Source organism: Oncorhynchus masou, chromosome 6, assembly GCF_036934945.1.
Source record: "Oncorhynchus masou masou isolate Uvic2021 chromosome 6, UVic_Omas_1.1, whole genome shotgun sequence".
NCBI lineage: Eukaryota > Metazoa > Chordata > Actinopteri > Salmoniformes > Salmonidae > Oncorhynchus > Oncorhynchus masou.
Window position 1 is genome coordinate 10847640 of NC_088217.1, and position 25836 is coordinate 10873475.

The 25836-nt window shown below is 44.3% G+C and overlaps 1 protein-coding gene across 1 annotated transcript; it reads right to left on the bottom strand.

Moving 5' to 3' along the window:
- Positions 1–12139: 12139 nt before the first annotated feature.
- On the bottom strand, positions 12140–25524 carry mcm2 (minichromosome maintenance complex component 2). The gene is made up of 16 exons (XM_064967511.1): positions 25459–25524; positions 24336–24520; positions 24003–24166; positions 23709–23833; positions 23414–23552; positions 21585–21804; positions 21114–21321; positions 20769–20903; positions 20106–20297; positions 18886–18979; positions 18426–18676; positions 17573–17812; positions 17180–17422; positions 16732–16914; positions 14688–14843; positions 12140–12801 (listed from the first exon to the last, which is right to left on the bottom strand). Exons 1-16 carry the CDS (start codon positions 25462–25464, stop codon positions 12691–12693), a joined length of 2652 nt encoding a protein of 883 aa, XP_064823583.1. The 5' UTR covers positions 25465–25524; the 3' UTR covers positions 12140–12690.
- Positions 25525–25836: the final 312 nt, after the last annotated feature.

The following is a 25836-nucleotide window of genomic DNA, read 5'->3' on the forward strand; positions in this document are numbered from 1 at the left end:
TTTTTTTTTTTTTTTTTTTTTGCATACATAGCAAATGTGCCTGCATGGTCTTGGCATGTGTACTCTAGCCAACAGCTAGCAAATACAGTGGGGATAGGTCAGGGGCAGACTGGGACAAGAATTCAGCCCTGGCATTTTATCAACACCAGCCCACATCCCTCCACTCTTGGTGTCAGTTGTGTCACTAACTTCTACAGTTGGCGGCACCAGTACATGATTTGGTCGGGAATCAAATCAGGAGAAATCATGTTATAAAGTCCTTCATAATGATTTATTAAAAAGTATAATAAATAGACTAAATCATTATTGATTGACTTCATAACATGATTTGATTCAGACCAATTCTTGGGCTGTACAAGTTAGTGAGAACTTACGCCAAGGGGTGCAGTGATGTGGGCTGGTTGCCACCAACTGTACAAGTTAGTGAGAACTTACGCTAAGGGGTGCAGTGATGTGGGCTGGTTGCCACCAACTGTACAAGTTAGTGAGAACTTACGCCAAGGGGTGCAGTGATGTGGGCTGGTTGCCACCAACTGTACAAGTTAGTGAGAACTTACGCTAAGGGGTGCAGTGATGTGGGCTGGTTGCCACCAACTGTACAAGTTAGTGAGAACTTACGCCAAGGGGTGCAGTGATGTGGGCTGGTTGCCACCAACTGTACAAGTTAGTGAGAACTTACGCCAAGGGGTGCAGTGATGTGGGCTGGTTGCCACCAACTGTACAAGTTAGTGAGAACTTACGCCAAGGGGTGCAGTGATGTGGGCTGGTTGCCACCAACTGTACAAGTTAGTGAGAACTTACACCAAGGGGTGCAGTGATGTGGGCTGGTTGCCACCAACTGTACAAGTTAGTGCAGATAATCGTGAACCGGTGCATCCAAGTTCAGCCATCTATCACGCCAAGCTGTCCTTACGTCCTAACCAGCCAGACTATTTGTGTGTTAGTTTTAATGTAACCTTTATTTCACTAGGCAAGTCAGTTAAGAACAAATTCTTATTTACAATGACTGCCTACCGGGGAAGAGAGGGGTTAACTGCCTTGTTCAGTGGCAGAACGACAAATTATTTACCTTGTCAGCTCGCGGATTCGATCCAGCAACCTTTAGGTTACTGGCCCATCACTCTAACCACTAGGATACCTGTCGCCCCAAAATATCATAGGCTAATTCATTTGGGGTTTGAACACCTGAGGAAGTGGAAACTCAAAACACATTAACTATATCACTGACTAAATATAATACCCACTGCTAGTAGCCATGTATTCATCCAACAGTACATTTTGCCCTAAAAAGAAAAGTTGCAGTTGTAGTCTACTACCAATGAGAACTATAGGCCTATTCCCTCACAATGGCCGGTGAGTGAAATGTGTGGATACAGCTCTATATCTAAAAGCCATATAAAATATCTTGATTCTAAAATAGTTGCTATTGAGCTGAATATTAAGAGTTGAGAAATATAATTTATACCTACAGAAAAATGAAACCCTCCACTCTTCGACAGGGACAAGGGTATGAAGCTTGAACGCTGTGTTTTTTTTTACCCCCACAATTGCATTTTGAAATGTTATACTATCAGAACCATTTTTTTCTCTTGAGCACATGGGGGAGAGGAGAGTGGCTTGCTCTTCAGAGCAGCAGGCCCCAGCGAGGGTACAGGCACAGGGGCAGGGCAGATACTTACATTACAGGAATAATGATGATAACACTGTTTGACCAAATTAGGGTTTTAGCCACCCAGAAAATAGCACGCTTTGAGTGAGGTGAAAATGTAGAATGTTCTCTTTTAGGTTTGTAGGCACCCTTTCTATTTTTTTAATAATCCATGATCTTGGTTGTCTAACTGATGACAGTGGGAGCAGGTCTCTTTGCTGAACGCAGCGTTCGACTTTAAAATGTGTGTTTGCATGACCTCAGCTCAGCCTATCAGGCGTTCGCCCATTGATCAGCCAAAGGCTCATTATAGATTAGTATAACAGAGAAATTGCACACACAAAAAATCAGTAGCCTAATAAATTGTTTCACAGGTCGTAGTGGGAGCACCACACACACCATATTATCATGTGACTCCAAGATAACTTTATTATGATGGTTAGTATATCAATATTTGGGCATAAAGAAGAATTCACCTGCATTTCTTGCATAATATATGTTACCGACACTATAAGATCCTACCATGTCGAATAAACAAATTATCGGTGTGCATTTATAAAATAGTACCGAAACGTACCCGTTTCCATTACAGCTGTTATGATTTTATTTAACTATTTTTTTTATATAGTATAACTTTACTGGCATAAAAATTGTGGATGGAAACGTGGTTACAGAATGTCAACAATGACACTTCAGAGGGCAACCCTCTGCTCTGATTTGCATGCAGACAGTAGCTAGGTTTCCATCCAATTGGCGACAGATGTTCATGCGAATATTCTTAAAACATTTTCCCACCGGGGATGTGTTTCCATCAAATAAAGTCTGTGCGTGATGAAGTAGTTCATGTAAAAAATATGTACCTACTCTGAGGTGCGTTCAGTTCGCTTGAAGGTTTGCTACATTGCCGAACCGGTTGTGCTGAACGACACGTTTCCCCAAAACGTTCTTGTATATTCTTTAACCGACTTTGAGGTACGTTTGCTACCGTTTGGTGGGTGTGGCTTGAAGCAATGAGTGATGTATTTAAAAGGGTAGTGGACATACTGACAGCATTCCCCAAACCCAACCAACATCCAAACCCCTCACCGTTTCTCAACTGGTCATTCAGTACAGCACCGTTTCCGTTCAATTGAATGTTAAAGAACATAAAAATGTACTGAACGCAGCCCTGGATTTGGCACATGCTGCTGTAGCCAAACTGTGCTGATAGGCTAGTCGACATGAGATTATGGAGGTGTCATAATACACCTAAATCTAGCGGTCAAACAGGAAAATGGTTACTATTTGACATATCTTCATTTTAAGGCTACTAGAAAGTGTGTGCACTCAGGCCTGGAAGGAAGTAAAACTCATCCCGCTACCCAAGAATAGTTAAGCCCCCATTACTGTCTCAAATAGCCGACCAATCAGCCTGTTACCAACCCTTAGTAAACTTCTGGAAAAAATGGTGTTTCACAAGATACAATGCTATTTTACAGTAAACAAATTCATAACAGACTTTCAGCATGCTTATAGGGAAAGACATTCAACAAGCACAGCACTTACACAAATGACTGATGATTGGCTGAGAGAAATTGATGCTAAAAAGATTGTGGGAGCTGTTTTCTTAGACTTCAGTGCAGCTTTTGACATTATTGATCATAGTCTGCTGCTGGAGAAACTTATGTGTTATGGCTTTACACCCCCTGCTATATTGTGGATAAAGAGCTACCTGTCTGACAGAACACAGAGGGTGTTCTTTAATTGAAGCATCTCAAACAAAATCCAGTTAGAATTAGGAATTCCCCAGGGCAGCTGTTTAGGCCCCTTACTTTTTTCAATCTTTATGTCTATGTATGTCAGATACTACAGCGACTGAAATGACTGCAACACTTAACAAAGAGTTGCAGTTAGTTTCAGAATGGGTGGCAGGGAATAAGTTAGTTCTAAATATTTCCAAAACAAAAAGCATTGTATTTGGGACAAATCATTCACTAAACCCCAACTAAATCTTGCAATGAATAATGTGGAAATTGACTAAACTGCTTGGAGTTACCCTGGATTGTAAACTGTTATGGTCAAATCATATTGATAGAACAGTAGCTAAGATGGGGAGAAGTCTGTCCATAAAAAAAGCACTGCTCTGCCTTCATAACAACACTATCAACAAGGCAGATCCTACAGGCTCTAGTTTTGATGCAGCTGGACTACTGTTCAGTAGTGTGGTCAGGTGTCACAAAGAGGGACTTTTTTTGTAAGTGTTGACAAGCTGCATGTAACGAGCTGTCTGTTTAAACTTCTTGCACACAGCTCAGACACCCATGCATGACCCACAAGACATGCCACCAGAGGTCTCTTCACAACCCCCAAGTCCAGAATAGACTATGGGAGGTGCACAGTGCTATATAGAGCCATGACTACATGGAACTCTATTCCTCATCAGGTTACTGATGCAAACAGTAGAATCAGATTGGGGAAAAAACAGATAAAAATACACCTCATGGAACAGCGAGGACTGGGAAGAGACACACACACAAAGGTACAGACACATGCATACACACACAAGCGCTAGCACACGCACTCTACATACACACGTACAGTCGTGGCAAAAAGTTTTGAGAATGACAAATATTAATTTTCACAAAGTCTAATGCCACAGTTTGTATGATGGTAATTTGCATATACTCCAGAATGTTATGAAGAGTGATCAGATCCCTCAGTCCCTCTTTGCCATGCAAATGAACTGATTCCCCAAAATCATTTCCACTGAATTTCAGCCCTGCCACAAAAGTACCAGCTGACATCATGTCAGCAAGCAATGTAGGTGTAGAAGCAAGGTGGATAGGAAAAACTCCCTAGAAAGGCCAAAACCTAGGAAAAAACCAAGAGAGGAACCAGGCTATGAGGGGTGGCCAGTCCTCTTCTGGCTGTGCCGGGTGGAGATTATAAAAGAACATGGCCAAGTTCAAATGTTCATAAAGGACCAGCATGGTCAAATAACAGTAATCATAGTGAACAGGTCAGGGTTCCATAGCCGCAAGCAGAACAGTTGAAACTGGAGCAGCAGCAGCACGGCCAGGTGGACTAAGGACAACAAGGAGTCATCATGCCAGGTAGTTCTAAGGCATGGTCCTAGGGCTCGAGTCCTTCAAGAGAGAGAAAGAAAGAAAGAGAGAATTAGAGAGAGCATACTTAAATTCACACAGGACTCCGGATAAGACAGGAGAAATACTCCAGATATAACAGACTGACCCTAGCCCCCCAACACATAAACTACTGCAGCATACGTAAATACTGGAGGCTGAGACAGGAGGGGTCAGGAGACACTGTGGCCCTATCCAATGATACCCCCGGACAGGGCCAAACAGGCAGGATATAACCCCACCCACTTTGCCAAAGCACAGCCCCCACACCACTAGAGGCATATCTTCAACCACTAACTTACCATCCTGAGACAAAGCCGAGTATAGTCCACAAAGATTTCCGCCACGGCACAACCCAAGGGGGGGCGCCAACCCAGAAAGGAAGACCATGTCAGTGATTCAACCCACTCAAGTGACGCACCCCTCCTAGGGACGGCATGGAAGAGCACCAGTAACCAAGTGCCTGTAATAGGGTTAGAGGCAGAGAATCCCAGTGGAGAGAGGGGAACTGGCTAGGCAGAGACAACAAGGGTGGTTCGTTGCGCCAGTGCCTTTCCGTTCACCTTCACACTCCTGGGCCAGACTACACTCAATCATTGGACCAACTGAAGAGATGAGTCTTCAATAAAGACTTAAAGGTTGAGATCGAGTCTGTGTCTCTCACATGGGTAGGCAGATCATTCCATAAAAATGGAGCTCTATAGGAGAAAGCCATGCCTTCAGCCATTTGCTTAGAAATTCTAGGGACAATTAGGAGGTGTGCGTCTTGTGACCGTAGCATACGTGTAGGTATCTACGGCAGGACCAAATCAGAGAGATAGGTAGGAGCAAGCCCATGTAATGCTTTGTAGGTTAGCAATAAAACCTTGAAATCAGCCCTTGCCTTAACAGGAAGCCAGTGTGGGGGGGATAGCACTGGAGTAAAATTATCATTTTTTGGGGTTCTAATCAGGATTCTAGCAGCCGTATTTAGCACTAACTGAAGTTTATTTAGTGCTTTATCCGGGTAGCCGGAAAGTAGAGCATTGCAGTAGTCTAACCTAGAAGTAACAAAAGCATGGATTTATATTTCTGCATCGATTTTGGACAGAAAATATCTGATTTTTGCAATGTTACGTAGATGGTAAAAAGCTGTCCTTGAAACAGTCTTGATATGTTCGTCAAAAGAGAGATCAGGGTCCAGAGTAGCGCCGAGGTCCTTCACAGTTTTATTTGAGACGACTGTACAACCATCAAGCTTAATTCAAATCAAATCAAATTTTATTTGTCACATACACATGGTTAGCAGATGTTAATGCGAGTGTAGCAAAATGCTTGTGCTTCTAGTTCCGACAATGCAGTAATAACCAACAAGTAATCTAACTAACAATTCCTAAACTAGTCTTATACACAGTGTAAGGGGATAAAGAATATGTACATAAGGATATATGAATGAGTGATGGTACAGAGCAGCATAGGCAAGATACAGTAGATGGTATCGAGTACAGTATATACATATGAGATCAGTATGTAAACAAAGTGGCATAGTTAAAGTGGCTAGTGATACATGTATTACATAAGGATGCAGTCGATGATATAGAGTACAGTATATACGTATACATATGAGATGAATAATGTAAGGTATGTAAACATTATATTAGGTAGCATTGTTTAAAGTGGCTAGTGATATATTTACATCACTTCCCATCAATGCCCATTATTAAAGTGGCTGGAGTTGAGTCAGTGTCAGTGTGTTGGCAGCAGCCACTCAATGTTAGTGGTGGCTGTTTAACAGTCTGATGGCCTTGAGATAGAAGCTGTTTTTCAGTCTCTCGGTCCCAGCTTTGATGCACCTGTACTGACCTCGCCTTCTGGATGATAGCGGGGTGAACAGGCAGTGGCTCGGGTGGTTGATGTCCTTGATGATCTTTATGGCCTTCCTGTAACATCGGGTGGTGTATGTGTCCTGGAGGGCAGGTAGTTTGCCCCCGGTGATGCGTTGTGCAGACCTCACTACCCTCTGGAGAGCCTTACGGTTGAGGGCGGAGCAGTTGCCGTACCAGGCGGTGATACAGCCCGCCAGGATGCTCTCGATTGTGCATCTGTAGAAGTTTGTCAGTGCTTTTGGTGACAAGCCAAATTTCTTCAGCCTCCTGAGGTTGAAGAATTGAGGCTCCTCAGATTCAACAGAAGATCTCTTTGTTTCTTGGGACCTAGAACAAGCATCTCTGTTTTGTCCAAGTTTAAATGTAGAAAGTTTGCAGCCATCCACTTCCTTATGTCTGAAACACAGGTTTCATTGAAATGTAGAGCTGTGTGTCATCCGCATAGCAGTGATAGTTAACATTATGTTTTCGAATGACATCCCCAAGAGGTAAAATATACAGTGAAAGCAATAGTGGCCCTAAAACGGAACCTTGAGGAACACCGAATTTTACAGTTGATTTGTCAGAGGACAAACCATTCACAGAGACAAACTGATATCTTTCCGACAGATACGATCTGAACCAGGCCAGAACTTGTCCATGTAGACCAATTTGGGTTTCCAATCTCTCCAAAATAATGTGGTGATCGATGGTATCAAAAGCAGCACTTAGGTCTAGGAGCACGAGGACAGATGCAGAGCCTCAGTCTGACGCCATAAAAAGGACATTTACCACTTTCACAAGTGCAGTCTCAGTGCTATGATGGGGACTAAAACCAGACTGAAGCATTTCGTATACATTGTTTGTCTTCAGGAAGTCAGTGAGTTGCTGCGCAACAGCTTTTTCTAAAAAATTTGAGAGGATTGGGAGATTCGATATAGGCCGATAGTTTTTTATATTTTCTGGGTCAAGGTTTGGCTTTTTCAAGAGAGGCTTTATTACTGCCACTTTTAGTGAGTTTGGTACACATCCGGTGGATAGAGAGACGTTTATTATGTTCAACATAGGAGGGCCAAGCACAGGAAGCAGCTCTTTCAGTAGTTTCGTTGGAATCGGGTCCAGTATGCAGCTTGAAGGTTTAGAGGCCATGGTTATTTTCATCATTGTGTCAAGAGATATAGTACTAAAACACTTGAGTGTCTCCCTTGATCCTAGGTCATGGCAGGGTTGTGCAGACTCAGGACAACTGAGCTTTGGAGGAATACTCCGATTTAAACAGGAGTCCATAATTAGCTTTCTCATGATTATGATCTTTTCCTCAAAGAAGTTCATGAATTTATTACTGCTGAAGTGAAAGCCATCCTCTCTTGGGGAATGCTGCTTTTTAAGTTAGCTTTGCAACAGTATCAAAAATACATTTCTGATTGTTTTAATTTTCCTCAATTGGGTTGGAAAAATATAATGATTGAGCAGCAGTGAGAGCTCTTCGACACTGCACGGTACTGTCTTTCCAAACTAATCGGAAGACTTCCAGTTTAGTGTGACGCCATTTACGTTCCAATTTTCTGGAAGCTTGCTTCAGAGCACGGGTATTTTCTGTATACCAGGGAGCTAGTTTCTTATGACAAATGTTTTTTGTTTTTAGGGGTGCAACTGCATCTAGCGCAAGGTTAAATTGAGTTCCTCAGTTAGGTGGTTAACTGATTTTTGTCCTCTGACGTCCTTGGCTCGGACGGGCTTAAACCATGTTTCAGTCAGGCCAATCACATCAAGATTATGATCAGTGATTAGTTCATTGACTATAAATTCCTTGGAATTGAGGGATCTAACATTAAGTAGCCCTATTTTGAGATGTGAGGTATCACAATCTCTTTCAATAATGGCAGGAATGGAGGAGGTCTTTATTCTTGTGAGATTGCTAAGGTGAACACTGCCATGTTTAGTTTTGCCCAACCTTGGTCGAGGCACAGACACGGTGTCAATGGGGATGGCTGAGCTGACTACACTGACTGTGCTAGTGGCAGACTCCACTAAGCTGGCTAACAGCCTGCTGCCTGACCTGCACCCTATTTCATTTTGGAGCTAAGGGAGTTAGAGCCTTGTCTATGTTCGCAGATAAGATGAGAGCACCCTTCCAGCTAGGATGGAGTCCGTCACTCCTCAACAGGCCAGGCTTGGGCCTGTGTAATAGTATAATTTGAGAACGTCCCCTCGCCCATACCCGGAACCCTCTGCACACATCAACAACAGTCACCCACGAAGCATCGTTACCCATCGCTCCACAGAAGCCGCAGCCCTTGCAGAGCAAGGGGAACTACTACTTCAAGGTCTCAGAGCAAGTGACGTCACGGATTGAAACGCTATATTTAGCGCGAACACCGCTAACTAGCTAGCCATTTCACATCCGTTACACCTGTTTGTGGGTGAGTCCCAGAAAGAGGGATAATTATCTCAAAATTCTTTCTTTTGGGAGTGGCAGAAAACAGTTTTCAACCAGCGATTGATTCATCATTGATTTGCACAAAAAAAGGCTTCACAGGCCAGGATATTGCTGCCAGTATGATTGCACCTAAATCAACCATTTATCAGATCATCAAGAACTTCAAGGAGAGCGGTTGAATTGTTGTGAAGAAGGCTTCAGGGCCCAAGAATGTCCAGCAAGCGCCAGGACCATCTCCTAAAGTTGATTCAGCTGCGGGATCGTGGCACCGTCAGTACAGAGCTTGCTCAGGAATGGCAGCAGGCAGGTGTGAGTGCATCTGCACGCACAGTGAGGCAAATACTTTTGGAGGATGGCCTGGTGTCAAGAAGGGCAGCAAAGAAGCCACTTCTCTCCAGGAAAAACATCAGGGACAGACTGATATTCTGCAAAAGGTACAGGGATTGGACTGCTGAGGACTGGGGTGAAGTCATTTTCTCTGATGAATCCCCTTTCTGATTGTTTGGGGCATCCGAAAAAAAGTTTGTCCGGGGAAGACAAGGTGAGCACTACCATCAGTCCTGTGTCATGCCAACAGTAAAGCATCCTGAGACCATTCATGTGTGGGGCTGCTTCTCAGCCAAGGGAGTGGGCTCACTCACAATTTTGCCTAAGAACACAGCCATGAATAAAAAATGGTACCAACACATCCTCCGAGAGCAACTTCTCTCAACCAACAGTTTGGTGACGAACAATGCCTTTTCCAGCATGATGGAGCATCTTGACATAAGGCAAAAGTTATAACTAAGTGGCTCAGGGCACAAAACGTTGATATTTTGGGTCCATGGCCAGGAAACTCCCCAGACCTTGACCTTAATCCCATTGAGAACTTGTGGTCAATCCTCAAGAGGCGGGTGGACAAACAAAAACCCACAAATTCTGACAAACTCCAAGAATTGATCATGCAAGAATGTGCTGCCATCAGTCAGGATGTGACCCAGAAGTTAATTGACAGCATGCCAGGGCGGATTGCAGAGGTCTTGAAAAAGAACGTTCAACACTGCAAATATTGACTCTTTGCATCAACTTCATATAATTGTCAATAAAAGCCTTTGACACTTATGAAATGCTTGTAATTATACTTCAGTACTCCATAGTAACATCTGACAAAAATATCTAGACACAGAGGCAGCAGACTTTGTGAAAATTAATATTTGTGTCATTCTCAAAACTTTTGGCCACGACTGTACATTGTAATATTGTTGTATGGTGGTATTATACATTTTGTATTGTAGATATGTAGTGTTGTAATAATGTTATATGATGTATGCACCGTTTTATCTTTTGTTTGATATGTAATGTAAGTGCCTTAATGTGTTTGGACACCAGGAACAGTAGCGGCTGCCAGAGGGATCGTTTTCATTTTTCCAAAAGGGAATTTCAGGAACACTTCAAATAAGGGCTGTGTTTCGTGTAGGCCGACCCTGGTGTGACGTTTTGATATCCATCTAAATCTCTCTCAGACAAGGTGACTTTTATCAATATAATTCGGCTCTATTTACTCTCAAATTCGAAAAATGCTAATTAGCATCAAAGTAGACATCATGCAAGACTACAAATCCCAGCATGCTCTTGCACGTCATCTCCAGCTGACACCTTTGCTAACAGTCAATTTAAAACTTGCCCAAGACAGTTCACATAATTGTCAATTTAAAGAAATATAGTCAATTTATGAATTACTAAATTGATAGTTAGATAGTTAATCCAGAGATCCTTACATTCTCTTTGATTTGGCAGTCTTGTCCAGATCATCATGGCATTTGTAGTTCTTTATGATAGCCACATTAGCAGCTAATTAGCGTTTAATTTTGGGGGTGTAAACACTAGTGAATATATTGATAAAAATTGACTTGTCTTAAGAGAGATTTACACGGTTCTAAAATGTCACGCCAGGGTAAGCCTTCATGAAACAGCCCTTGTTTTAAGTTTTTCTAATATCTCCTATAGGAAAAATGAATGGTGGAAAAACTATTGGAACCATTTCCTTGTTTGACCGCTAGGTTTTTGGGGTATTATGACTCATACTGTGGTAATCTATTATGGATATTTTTATTGGTCAAATGGCAGTCAAGCATCAATCATGTCACCAGAATAAGAAGTTTGATATTTATTGGAAAGGATCATCAAACTCATCACGTGCGCTTTCACCACCCCGTGAAGTTCATCATGACTTGTTTCATATGTAGCCTAATAAACTGCATTGTTTCCCGAGTGGGAGGTCCACACAACATATCATCAAATCATCATCAAATCCCTGACTTCTACAGTCCCAGACCAGAAGTGGAATGCATGAAGGTCAGCGTAAAGTCATTGGTACAGATGAAAACTATATTATAACATCAAGAAGACTTGAGTCCAACCTGAAATCACAGACTATCCACAACACCTCTCACGGACAGACAACGTAAATATATACAGAAAAATATCAAATGCAACAACTTTAATATTTTACTGAGTACAAGCTCATTAAAAGGAAATCAGTCAATTTACATATATTCATTAGGCCCTAATCTATGGATTTCACATAACTGGGCAGGGGTGCAGCCATGGGTGGGCAAAGGCCCACCCACTGGGGAGTCAGGCACAGACAATCAGAATGAGTTGTTTCCTAACAAAGGGGCTTTATTAGACAAAAACTCCTCAGCACCCACCCTCAGACCATCCCAAAGGTGAAGCCAGATGTGTGGGTTCTGGGTTGGCGTGGTTACATGTGGTCTACGGTTGTGAGGCCAGTTGGACATACTGCCAAATTCTGCAAAACAACATTAGAGGCGGCTTATGGTAGAGAAATTACCATTCAATACTCACTCTGGCAACAGCTCTGGTGGACATTCCTGCAGTCAGCATGCCAATTGCACGCTCCCTCAAAACTTGACGTCAGTAGCACTGTGGACAAAACACCTTTATGGAACCAACAAGTGTAATGATCATGCCTTTTCATCAACTGTTTGATAGACCAAACCTGTCAGGTGGATGGATGATCTTGGCAAAGGAGAAATGCTCACTAACAGGGGAACACAAATGTGTTCACAAAATGAGAGGAATGTACAATTTAAGGGAGTTTTTTTTATTTCAGATCATGAAACCAACACTTTACATGTTCTGTTTATTATTATTTTTTTGCTAAGTGTACATGGTGCAGTCAAAAATTATGCAATACTTTAGTTCTGGGTCAACCAAAATGAACCCAGAACTATTGTAGTTTATCTTTCAAAAACATTAATACAGCTAAACCACAACATTACAAAAACACTTCAATTTGACAACACACAAGCTGTGTTCCAAGATGAGAAAGTTGAAAAGTTCACAATGAAGAAATATACATGTTACATTCACACAAGTCGTACAATGAATCCAGTCCAATTGTAACATTGCAAAGAAATTGGCCATTTTACGACTTATTAGAATTCTCCCAACAGGGTGACAAATATTTACAATTATTTATTTACACATCCAGACTGAGATAGTGCCCCAAACGGCACCCTGTGGGCCCAGGTCCAAAAGTAGTGCACTACATAGGGAATAGGGTGCATTTAGAATGCAGGAGGTAGTCCACCCCCCCTCCCCCTTCCCCCAGGCAACAACAGATGGACAGACTTAGAACTGCTGCAGGATCAGCTTCTTCTTCATGTCGTGAGAGAACTTGTTGGATCGGAACGCTTCGCTGTCATAGAACGCTGACAGGTTGTGGATGCTGATCTGTCTGGCCTGGGGAAGGAGAGAACAGAACAAGTCAACTATACTGAGCGAAAAGAAAAATGCAACAATTTCAAAAAGATTGTTACTGAGTTAAAGTTCATATGAGTAAATTAGTCAATTTAAATACATTTATTGGGCCCTAATCTAGCGCAGGAGTGGCCTCGGGACAAGTCTCTGAATGTCCTTGAGTGGCCCAGCCAGAGCCCCGACTTGAATCCAATCGAACATCTCCGGAGACCTGAAAATAGCTGTGCAGCAATACTCCCTATCCGACCTGAAAGAACTTGAGAGGATCTGCAGAGAAGAATGGGAGAAATTCCCCAAAAAACAGGTGTGCCAAACTTGTAGCATCATACCCAAGAAGACTCGAGGCTGATATTGCTGCCAAAGGTGCTTCAACAAAGTACTGAGTAAAGGGTCTGAATACTTATGTAAATGTGATATTTCAGTTTGATTTTTAATAAAATTAGTTTAAAAAAAATCTGTGTGTGGATTGAGGGAAACAAATAATTTAATCCATTTTAGAATAAGGCAGCAAGGTAACAAAATGTGGAAAATGTCAACCACTAACATTGAGTGGCTGCTGCCAACACACTGACTCAACTCCAGCCAACTCCAGCCACTTCAATAATGGGAATTGATGGGAAAGGATGTAAAATATATCACTAGCCACTTTAAACAATGCTACCTAATATAATGTTTACATACCCTACATTATTCATCTCATATGTATATGTATATACTGTACTCTATATCATCTACTGCATCCTTATGTAATACATGTATCACTAGCCACTTTAACTATGCCACTTTGTTTACATACTCATCTCATATGTATATACTGTACTCGATACCATCTACTGTATCTTGCCTATGCTGCTCTGCACCATCACTCATTCATATCTTTATATACATATTCTTTATCCCCTTACACTGTGTATAAGAAATTAGTTTTGGAATTGTTAGTTAGATTACTTGTTGGTTATTACTGCATTGTCGGAACTGGAAGCACAAGCATTTCGCTACACTCGCATTAACATCTGCTAACCATGTGACAAATAAAATTTGATTTGAGGGGTCTGAATACTTTCCGAATGCACTGTATATGGGGGAAACTATTGAACTTCACAAATAGCCCCAAATTATGTTTAATCTAGTCAAGATACAGAATGTTGCATTTATATATTTTTGTTCAGTTTATATCAGCATTGACAACTAAATTAAAAATTTTCCCCAAGGGGAAGAACAGAAATAGAAAGCAACTTCACACTACTCTATACAACCGTTACTCCACACAGAGAAGCATACAAAGCTCACCCTCCACCTGGAAATTCTGACCATAATTCTATCCTCCTGATTCCTGCTTACAAGGAAAAACTAAAGCAGGAAGCACCAGCAACTCGTTCAATACGGAAGTGGTCAGATGACGAGGATGCTACAGGAGTGTTCTGCTAGCACAGACTGGAATATGTTACGGGATTCATCAAATGGCATTGAGGAGTACACCACCTCCCGTCACCGGCTTCCATCAATGACGTTGTCCCCACAGTGACTGTACGTACATATCCCAACCAGAAGCCAAGGATTACAGGCAACATCTGCACAGTGCTAAAGGGTAGAGCTGACGCTTTCAAGGAGCGGGACACTTGTATGAAATCCCGTCATGCCCTCAGACGAACCATCAAACAGGCAAAGCAGGACTAAGACTGAATCCTACTACCATGGCGCTGACACTGTTAGCATCTTTCTAGAATACAATGAGGGAGAGGAGACCATCTCAGATTGAGATTGCACCATGGTTAGCAGCTCGGTATAGTACATTATAGTAGAAATGAAAGGAATACATTTTACGCCATTCAGTAAGACACCAGCTTCATGACTAACAGCTCATTTACCTTGTCCACCAGGTCTTTCTCTGGGATCTCGATGGTGTCCTGCTGTGCTCCGTACCGGTTCCTCTGATACGCCACCTGCTCTGACACCAGCTGCTTCAGGATAAACAGCAGCAGCTCATTGTTGTCTTTTCTGAACGCCAGGTAACGGGCAAACGTCTAGAGAGAGGAGGAAACAAGGGATAAGTTTAGCAGACCTGGCAACCCTGTCCAACCTTTGAGTGCCAGACGCGTGCAGCAAATTTGAGATTCAACACGCGCCGAATTGAGGTTCTGCCCCCCCCTCGTGCACATGCTGTTTGTGAGTCTGATCGCAATTGTAGAATTGTACTAAATCAAGTCTGGCAAAATGTTGGAATACTTTGACAGCATTCCATTTACACCTATGGTAGAAGTCAGGCTACACAAAGCTTAACTAGGCTAAGCTTGTTCAGTAGGCTACCGTAAAGGGAACCTGACCGCTGTTCAGTAGGCTACCGTAAAGAGAACCTGACCGCTGTTCAGTAGGCTACCGTAAAGGGAACCTGACCGCTGTTCAGTAGGCTACCGTAAAGGGAACCTGACCGCTGTTCAGTAGGCTACCGTAAAGGGAACCTGACCGCTGTTCAGTAGGCTACCGTAAAGGGAACCTGACCGCTGTTCAGTAGGCTACCGTAAAGGGAACCTGACCGCTGTTCAGTAGGCTACCGTAAAGGGAACCTGACCGCTAGAAGAGTCTGGTGTTTCAGCCTATGTAAAAGGTGCTCATTGTATTTCTTTGCAGCGCAAACATCATTTCGGATTTTTGAAATTGATACAATCTCAAATCTAGTGCCAAGGCGTTTTAGAAGCATTGCCTCTATAACGAATACTGGACACTCGTTCATTCTTCATTAATGCCGTCTTCTAAAAACTCACGACTCCATTTACTGACAAGAGGTTTATATTTATTTTTGATTATACTTTTTGTGACGTGGATCAAAATTAGTTACCGTCTATCAGGTTGCGTGATCCTCGTAACGTTAAATGGAAAATACAACTAATGGGATGCAGAATTAAATGTATCCCACAAACGCGACCAGTTATTTTTCGTATTTCCATTTAATTTCTTTCATTAGCAAAATGCGAGTGAACTGCTGGCACTTCAGAGCCCACTGAATGTTCATCTTATGTTCACTGACGTTAGCTTGAGTGAAACAATGAGTGTTCACCTTCCCACAACACACGGGGTCGAAAAGGGATTTGTCCATGTGTTCACGTACAGCTGACAGTCTACAAACTCAGCTTAACAACAAACAGGAGGGGCAGACACGGGTAGCTATGTTCAATAACGATGTATTCATCTCCATGTCCGTTGACACAAACTCCGCACATGTCTGTGTGTTGCAGTCCGAGATTCGGGATGTGAGATTTACTCAGTTTTTTAAAATGTAAAATAAATACCAAATCAGGCCCTATTCATGTCTGCATACTTTTAACTCGGATCTCGTACCTGGACAGAGAATTGCATAGTTGCTACGCAAAATGCGTACATGTTGGCAGGGCCGAATTAGTTTGAGAATTAAAAGCAGCAGTTCGTCATCTCGTCTGAGTGCCAGGTAACATCAAGAGGACCAGGAACCAGTGTTAGACATACGGTATTCATCTTGTTGTGACAGACAGCCCAACCCTTCTATATTAATAGTGTATGACCACTTAAGTGGAGACAAATCTATGTTGGGCTTTTCCCCCTTCTGCACCATCTTACCCTTCACAGAACTAGAAAAACACATTATTTATTTTTATCTTTACCTTTATTTTACTAGGCAAGTCAGTTAAGAAAAAAAATCTTATTTTCAATGACAGCCTAGGAACAGTGGGTTTAACTGCCTGTTCAGGGGCAGAATGACAGATGTGTACCTTGTCAGCTCGGGGATTCGAACTTGCAGCCTTTCGGTTACTAGTCCAACGCTCTAACCACTAGGCTACCCTGCCGCACATATTACCCTTTTCCTCAGCAAAACGGTTCGCTACAATTTGCTCCAGTGAACACGAACCACGAATAGTCCAGCACATTCCCTGTGCTTACCTTCCTCATGCTCCTCATGACGCTGAACTTCTGAGTGTCGATGAAGCTCTCCAGCATGACTCTGATGGCCATGTTGACGTCGTCCTCCACCACGTAGTCTCGGAGGTGCATCCTGGCGTGGGCCTCCGCCATGCGGATCATAGACTCGATGTGACGCACCGTGATGGGAATGCTGCCTGTCGCCTACACAGACACATTAAGTTATTGAATTATTATTGACAGTAGACAGTGTGGACATATGAAGGTTATGACAGCCCTCAAGGATAAAATACAACCACATGTTAAAGTATCCATTTCAGGTTCGGCGTCAACTCAGAAAGTGAATTGAAACATGAAATCGACCCACGCCAGCTAAGGACCTTGCATTATCTCCCCAGGCTTTAGCTCAGCTAGCTAGCTTACGGTCTTACCGGCTGAGGGCTCGAACCACCGGTTGTGACACACTCACCATGGACTCTTTGCGCAGGTCGCTGTAGATGCGAGCCACTTTATCCTGGTCCATCTGGTTGAGTTTGGGTCGGACTCTTTCCTTGGAGTACATGATGTATTTCCTCAGCAGCTCCTGGGGGATAGGAGGCACGTCTGTGGTGTTGGGCAGCACCACCTCCTCCAAGCCAGCCATGCCACCCTCCTTGTTGCTGGGGTGATGCTTGATGTGGCTTCCCACCACGAAACGAGCCAGCATCTCATCCTGTAAATGAGAGACAAAGACAAGTTACAAGGTTGCAATATTGCAAAGAACAAGTGTCAATTCAAACAGCTTACTAACAAAACATCCGGTCATATCATTACAGGGATGATGAGAGAACAGAAAGCTGAGAAGTTGGCCAATAGTCTTTACCTGCACTGGGTCCACAGTATCTCTGACCACACACAGGATGTCAAAACGAGACACGATGGGCTCGGTCAGATCCACGTTCTCAGAGAAGGTCAGAGACGGGTCGTAGCGACCACCGATAGGGTTGGCAGCAGCGATGATAGTACAGCGTGCCTGTAGAGAGGTGACGATGCCAGCCTTGGAGATGGAGATGCTCTGTTGTTCCATGGCCTCGTGGATACTGGTCCTGTCTGCATCGTTCATCTGGAGAGGAGAGACATGTTGAGCACTGCAGTCTACAGAAGGGGGACAGGGGTGTCACAGACAGGAAAACCTACACTTCCATGTTATTGGTAGGAGAGCTTCCTGACCTGAAAATGCACAAGAGTCACTGAACAGCTTTAAATGAACAAATCCTTTACTTTGAATGTGGCTGGAAATATACTATACTTGGTCTCTCAAGTCCAACCCACAACCCCCCCCCCCCCCACCATCTCCTTTCCTCCCCCCCACCATCTCCTTTCCTCCACACCATCTCCCCCCCTCCCCACCACCATCTCCCCCTCCCCCCACCATCTCCTTTCCTCCACACCACCATCTCCCCCACCATCTCCTTTCCTCCACACCATCTCCCCCTCCCCACCACCATCTCCCCCCCCCCCACCACCACCATCTCCCCCCCCTCCCCACCACCATCTCCTTTCCCCCACACCACCATCTCCCCCCCCCCACACCTTAACAACCCCTTTCCTCCCCCCACACCTTAAAGTGGATGAGACAGACCCCTCTGTCCATTAACACCAGGGTCCTAGCCTCTAGAGTCTTAGTCTAACCCAAATCCCTCTCTCCCATCATATCAACCCTTTCTCCCTCTCACCTTGTCAAACTCGTCGATGAGACAGACCCCTCTGTCTGCTAACACCAGGGCTCCAGCCTCCAGGGTCCACTCCCTGGTGACCGGGTGTCTCTGTACGTAGGCGGTCAGGCCCACAGCGGAGGCTCCCTGGCCTGTGGTGAACACCGCTCTGCTGGCCACCTTCTCAACGTACTTCAAGAACTGGGACTTGGCCGTACCGGGGTCACCGCACAGGAGCACGTTGAGGTCACCACGCACCTTGTGCTTCCCACCTGGGGAAAAAAAGGGAAAGGTAAGAGCCCAGAACTGAGGAAGGATAAATAATAGTTGATAGAAGCATCATAGCAGAGGGTTGAGCAGCCAACCAGGGTGGCCCTCATTCAAAAAAGCTACTGAAAATTTTATCAAACAGCTAACTGAGTTTGAAGGTTGTTCTCCAGAAGGAGCGTTGGCTACCGCTGATGTTGAATGGTTCACCAACCTGGGTTCTTGGGCTCTCCACCAAACAGAGCCAGAGCCAAGCCTCTCTTGATGTCTTCATGGCCGTAGATGGAGGGGCCGACACTGGCAAAGACCTGCAGAGAGACAGGAGACAAACTCAGGGGGTGAACAGGTTGTAAACGGTGGGGGATGAAACTGAAAAAAAATGACAGACAATCTACAGATATTGACAATTAACATTTGCTTTAGACACTGACAAGGTGAAAGCTATGATCCCTTATTGATGTCACCTATCAGTGTAGATGAAGGGGAGGAGACAGGTTAAAGAAGGATTTTTAAGTCTTGAGACATGGATTGTGTATGAGGCCATTCAGAGGGTGAATGGACAAGACTAAATATTTACGTGCATTTGAACAGGGCATGGTAGTAGGGACAACGGTCTGTGACAAGAACTGCAACGCTGCTGGGTTTTTCACACTCAACAGTTTCCCGTGTATCAAGAATGGTTCACCACCCAAAGGACATCCAGCCAACTTGACACAACTGTGGGAAGCATTGGAGTCTACATGGGCCAGCATCCCTGTGGAACGCTTTAGATACAATGCCCTGATGAATTGAGGCTGTTCTGAGGGCAAAACAGAATGGGGTGCAAATGAATATTAGGAAGGTGTTCCTAATGTTTTGTACATTACGTGTATATTGTGCCACAAGCCATTAATAATTGTTTCCACAGTATGTCAATGGGCTTGTATCTGTTATTAAATAAACCATACAGCAAAAGAATGAAAAAGACTGAAGGACTTGTGACCACAGGGTCCCCCCACTACCGTACCCAGCGGGGTCCCCCCCCCTACCATACCCAGCGGGGTCCCCCCCCTACCATACCCAGCGGGGTCCCCCCCCTACCATACCCAGCGGGGTCCCCCCTACCATACCCAGCGGGGTCCCCCCCCCTACCATACCCAGCGGGGTCCCCCCCCACTACCGTACCCAGCGGGGTCCCCCCTACCATACCCAGCGGGGTCCCCCCCCTACCATACCCAGCGGGGTCCCCCCCCACTACCGTACCCAGCGGGGTCCCCCCCCACTACCGTACCCAGCGGGGTCCCCCCCCTACCCTACCCAGCGGGGTCCCCCCCCTACCATACCCAGCGGGGTCCCCCCCCCTACCATACCCAGCGGGGTCCCCCCCCCCCTACCGTACCCTGTCTCCGGGGTGCTCGTGTTCTGACAGTTTACCAGTAGGTGTTACGAACTTACCCTCTCGCCGATGCGCTCGTCCTTGGACAGCGCCACGATGGCCTTAATGTCCTCGTCAGTGAGCTCAGCCACGGCCACTTTGTTGTCTCTACGAGCGATATGATTGGCCATGATGACCGTAGCGAACACTGGGAAGCCGTTGGCCATGTTCAGAGAGCCGTCATAGTTGTTGTTGTAGATGCCCGTCAGTTCCTGGAGGAAAAGAGCAGTTGTTATTACGACCAGCTAGCTAGGTTATTAAGTCAACATTCTCTGTGACAAGAAGGATCTAGAATGTCAACATTCTCTTTGACAAGAAGGATCTAGAATGTTAACATTCTCTTTGACAAGAAGGATCTAGAATGTTAACATTCTCTTTGACAAGAAGGATCTAGAATGTTAACATTCTCTTTGACAAGAAGGATCTAGAATGTTAACATTCTCTTTGACAAGAAGGATCTAGAATGTTAACTCCAGACCTGTTGCCTGGATGAGAAAATAAAAGTAAAAAACATGGCTGTTCAGAATGGCCTCGCATTCATCAAGTACCTACTAAAATAATACTTGATGCAGTGACATGCGTCTTTCGTCTCACAGCCCCGTACACCCCACAAGCAGACAATGTTACAGAGCCCTACAGTGTTGAGAATTAGAGAGACTAGTTCTGTTAGGAGACAAACGCACTATTTCGTCTCCAGGTTTGCATTGGTCCACCAGGTCAGCCAATAGGATGGCATCTTTGGAGCGTGGGAGGCGGCCAGCGGCGATCTTCCCGGGGCTCTCCTGGATGGTGATTCGCTGGTAGTTCTGGTACACAGTCTGAAAAAACAAACAAATATTTTTTATTTATTTCTTACCTAGTCTATTAGTCAGCCCCTCAGCCTTCACACTCTGGTGAAGAATCCGCCGTGGCGCTGAGGGCAGAAGCCTGGCTTCCCTTCCTGGTTCAACCTTATTAGATACTATTTTTATTGGTCCACTCGTGTTTCTAACCATTTTAAGAGTATTTCTATTGGTCGACTGACTCACCAACTCCATATTAATGTCGAAGGGGCCGAAAGACTGGCACTCGGGGCAGGAACCTGGCTTCACTTCCTGGTTCTGGGACTGGAAGAAGGGCCCCAGGATGAAGTTACACTTGTTACAGTTGTATTTGACCATTCCCAGCTGAGGGAGAACACCTGTACAGCAGGTCACCACTCCACTGGTACGGATCAACTGGTTCAGGTGGAGTTGTCTGGAGAGGAGAAAACGCAATCATATTAATCCCAGAGAGGAAGTGATGCAAGAGGCTCAGTATCAGGCTGTGTGCATGAGAGTTCCCTCAACTCTACTGCCACGTTGTAGCTCTGCGACAACTGTAGAGGAGACGAGCCTCTCGCTCTGTTGTTATTGCAAAAGTCGGGCCTGATCTACTAATGCTACATTTGTAATCGCGGAGTCTACTTTTTTTTCTCTTTTTTTTTTTTAAATCATGGAAGACATGTGATCAGTATTAACCTGAGGGATCTCAGCTCCTCGACGAGGGGCAGGTTGCAGATCCTGACGTGGATCTCCTGAGCGATGCGGTCGTATTTTGGATACATGGCCAGGACTACTTCCTTGGCTGCCTCGTCAAATATCTTCAGCATCTCAGTAGGCGCCTCGGGCAGGAAGTAGGCCAGGACATGCTCCCTGGCTGCTAGGTCCTCGTAGTTCACCACCAGACTCTCCTTGTTCTCTGGATGGGGTTGGATCAAATACATCAGTAATGTAGTCTATCGTCAAGACCGTGAACCTTTAGACACAGTCAAGGTCAACCCATTTCAAAGATCAATTCAAGTAAAGCCAGGTGCAGAATCCCTAATGTTGTAGATCATATAGTTTGTTCTCTATCCTCATAAAAATAAAAAATAAAGTGAGCCAACATGGTTTTCAGCACTTCCCCTGACTGATCACAACTAGTTCTCATGGCTCTCGTCTCTCTGCAGCAGAGCTATAGGTGAGCAATGTTAGGAACATCAAATTGCAACACATATAGAATCGTGAGAATAGCAATACATATTGCATCGGCACCTACGTATTACGACATCATATCGTGAGGTGCCTAGCAATTCCCAGCACTACTATAGATACTGAAAATTACAAGTCACCTTGTGACTCTGCAGTCCGACTTCAGAACAGACCTAACAAAGCTCCTGATACAAATACACTACATGACCAAAAGTATGTGGACACCTGTTCGGCGAACATCTCATTCTGAAATATTTAGCAATAATATGGAGTTGGTCCCCCCTTTGCTGCAATAACAGCCTCCACTCTTCTGGGACGGCTTTCCACTAGATGTTGGAACATTGCTTCCATTCAACCACAAGAGCATTATAGTGAGGTTGGGCACTGATGTTAGGCGATTAGGCCTGGCTCACAGTCAGCGTTCCAATTCATCCCAAAGGCGTTTGATGGAGTTGAGGTCAGTGCTCTGTGCAGGCTAATCACGTTCTTTCACACCGATCGAGAAACCATTTATGTATGGACCTCGCTCTGTGCTCGGGGCATTGTTATGCTGAAACAGGAAAGGGCCTTCCTCAAACTGTTGCCATGAAGTTGGAAGCACAGAATCGTCTAGAATACCATTGGATCTCCCTTCACTGGAACTAAGGGGCCCAGCCCGAAACATAAAAAAAAATATATATATGACAAAGACCATTATTCCTCCTCCATTAAAATGTGCATTAGGCATTCAGGCAGGTGGCACTCTCCTGGCATCCACCACTAGGCATTCAGGCAGGTGGCACTCTCCTGGCATCCACCAAACCCAGATTCGTCCATCAGACTGCCAAATGGTGAAGTGTGATTCATCACTCCAGAGAACGCGTTTCCTCTGCTCCAGAGTCCAAGTCCAATGGAGGCGAGATTTACATCACTCCAATCGATGCTTAGGAATTGCACATGGTGATCTTAGGCTTGTGTGCGGCTGCTCGGCCATGGAAACCCATTTCATGACGCTCCCGACAAACCTTTCTTGTGCTGATGTTGTTTCCAGAGGCAGTTTGGAACTCAGGTGTGAGTGTTGCAACCGAGGACAGACACATTTTACACACTTCAGCACTCCCGTTCTGTGAGCTTGTGTGGCCTACCACTTAGCGGCTGAGCCATTGTTGCTCCTAGACATTTCCACTTCACAATAACAAAACACTTACAGTTGTCTGGTGCAGCTCTAGCAGGGAAGAGATTTGAAAACTGACTTGTTGGAAAGGTGGAATCATATATATATATATAGACACACCTTCAAATGAGTTGATTATATATATATATACAAAAAAAAAAAAAAAAAATATGTATGTATGTACCTTTGCACATGTCGCTGATCTTCTCCTTGAAGACGTTGTGCCCGTTCTCATCTACGTGGGTGCGCAGGAAGTTCTTAAAGCGGTGGTAGATCTCCAGACGTGGCGCGGCCATGACCACCCACTCCCTGACAGAGTGGCCCTGCAAGTAATCCATCCATCAATGCATCCACCAACCAATTAATCCATCAACCATTTGTATAGCACGTGTTGTACAAGGTAAGGTAGGTAAAAATACAGTGGACTTCACAGAAAAATAAATCAATAATATGAATGAATATAATAAATATTTTATTACCTTCATGTCCTCTAGGTTCTCGATGCTCTCAATCATTTCCTCATCGTCCACCCCAGTGCTCTCTGCAGCCCGCTCCGCCAGGCGACGCCTCCGGGCCGGGCGCTCTTCATCCTCATCCTCACTGTCTGTTAGAAGGAAGAGGAAGGTGATGAGGAGGTGGAGAGTTGAAAGGTGATGAGGACTTTCTTAAAAACTGACCATTGTGTGTCGTTTCAATCCCACTATCTAAGAGTAGAACAACTAATGTTATGGTCAGAAAATATATAACAGACTATGAAAAAGAGAACTTCTCACCATACAGCAGTCCTCTCCTCAGCCTGCCTCCCTGCTCCCGGTCTCTCCTCCTCATAGCATCCTCAGCAGCAGCCCTGGCTCCAGGAGACAGCTCCGACAGCTCCTCATCAAGATCCAGACCCTCCACCTCATACCTGTCCAGCTCAGGAATGGCTCGGTAGTCTCTGCATGGGAAGAATGTATGAGCAAATCATATTGTATTATAAACCTATATAATTTGTGGTATAAGTGCTTAGTAAACATGCGATAACATAGATATAACCTGAAAACGCTACATGTAAAGCGCTACAGTACAAGACTACAGGGTCTGAACACCTCCTCCCCTTTGCTCACCTCTCCATTGCATCTCCAATCAGTTCCTCCCCCTCGTCCTCGTCCCCAGGCAGAGTTCCTTCACCCAGGAGCCCCTCGGACTCATCCTCAAAGGGGGGCAAGTCTCTCCCGGGGCTGGAGGTCAGTTCCCCCCGCCTGGAGAATCTGCTGGGGCTGGTTGCCATGTGATATGACTCAGATGAATCCTGACAACGAAAAAAAGACAAGCAGTCAAGTCAGATGTATTTTTTGCATTGTTACATTTGCTACAGACGTTGCATTTCATATATTACAGAGTCCAGCTATTGTCTCAACACATATAGTTTAGCGCTAGATAGCTTGCTAGCTAAGATTAATATACCTATTCCTTAAAGATGGTGAACAAAAGCTCAAACTGTGGAAAGCAGTTTACTAGCCAGCTAGCTAACGTTAACAGTAATTTATTGCTGCATTTAAAATGAGTCATTTAGCAGACGTTCTTATCCAGGGCGATTTACAGGAGCAATTAGGGTTAAGTGCCTTACTCAAGGGCACATGACAGATTTTTCACCTGATCGGCTTCGGGATTCGAACCAGCGACCTTTCTGGCCCAACGCTCTTAGCGGCTAACTTTCATTGTGACAATGATGTGCCTAGCTATGATGGCTGACAAACTGGCACACTTTAGCTACATGGCTAACAATAGAAGCCATGCAGATCACATGTTTTGTGTAATTTAGTTAACGTTACATGGCAATGAACACTGAATTTACCTATATAATATAAAACGATTAACTACAGATTTTAGATCCGTTTGATGTCTGACTAGCTAGCGAACTAATGAAGATTGATACAATTATGGATATAACGTTAGACTGATCATGTGCTGGTTGTCCCAGACAACGGGATTCGATTTCTAACACTTTCTCAACTTTGACTGGCGAGCAAAAGACATCACGAACGAACAGAAATCCTCAGATAATTTATCAAGGAACATAAACAACTTTCAATACAATGGGCTTCATTGGCATGGGAAACATGTTTCCAATTGCCAGAGCCAGTGGAATAGATAAACTTGAAATAAACAATCAACTATCTGTCAAATAAGAAATATGTTGAAACATATAAGGTGAATATATTGCCGAATTTGATAATAATCACTCACCGCCATTATTTCGTGCTTGCTTGTCTCTACTGCTGCCACGCAAAAGTATCTATTTTTTTTACCATACTTTTCCCGCGAAATTATCACGTGATATACAAAACGCGCGAAATATCATGAATATGTAATAAAGGTACCAAAGAGCAGCATTATGATTGGTCGGAGCAAAAAGAGTACTCTGTGATAGGTCAACATAATGTAAAGCAGGATACCTAGGATGCGCTCGATTTGTTTCACTCAGAAAGCCGGGAGGCTGATTATCAGTTGTTTTACTGAAGACGTGAGAAACAGAATTGTGCCGTGTTCTCACATATTGGCCATCTGTTCTTTGTGAAATACACATTACGCTCATTTTTTACAGGAATTATACATTATTTCTGC

Excerpts from the sequence above, each read along its gene's own strand:
- mcm2 (XM_064967511.1), bottom strand. Across the intron at positions 21,805-23,413 it reads GATCAGCGACATGTGCAAAG|AGAACAAGGAGAGTCTGGTG; the intron begins GTACATACATAC and ends AACCCCATCCAG. Across the intron at positions 18,980-20,105 it reads ACGAGCGCATCGGCGAGAGG|GTCTTTGCCAGTGTCGGCCC; the intron begins GTAAGTTCGTAA and ends GTCTCTCTGCAG.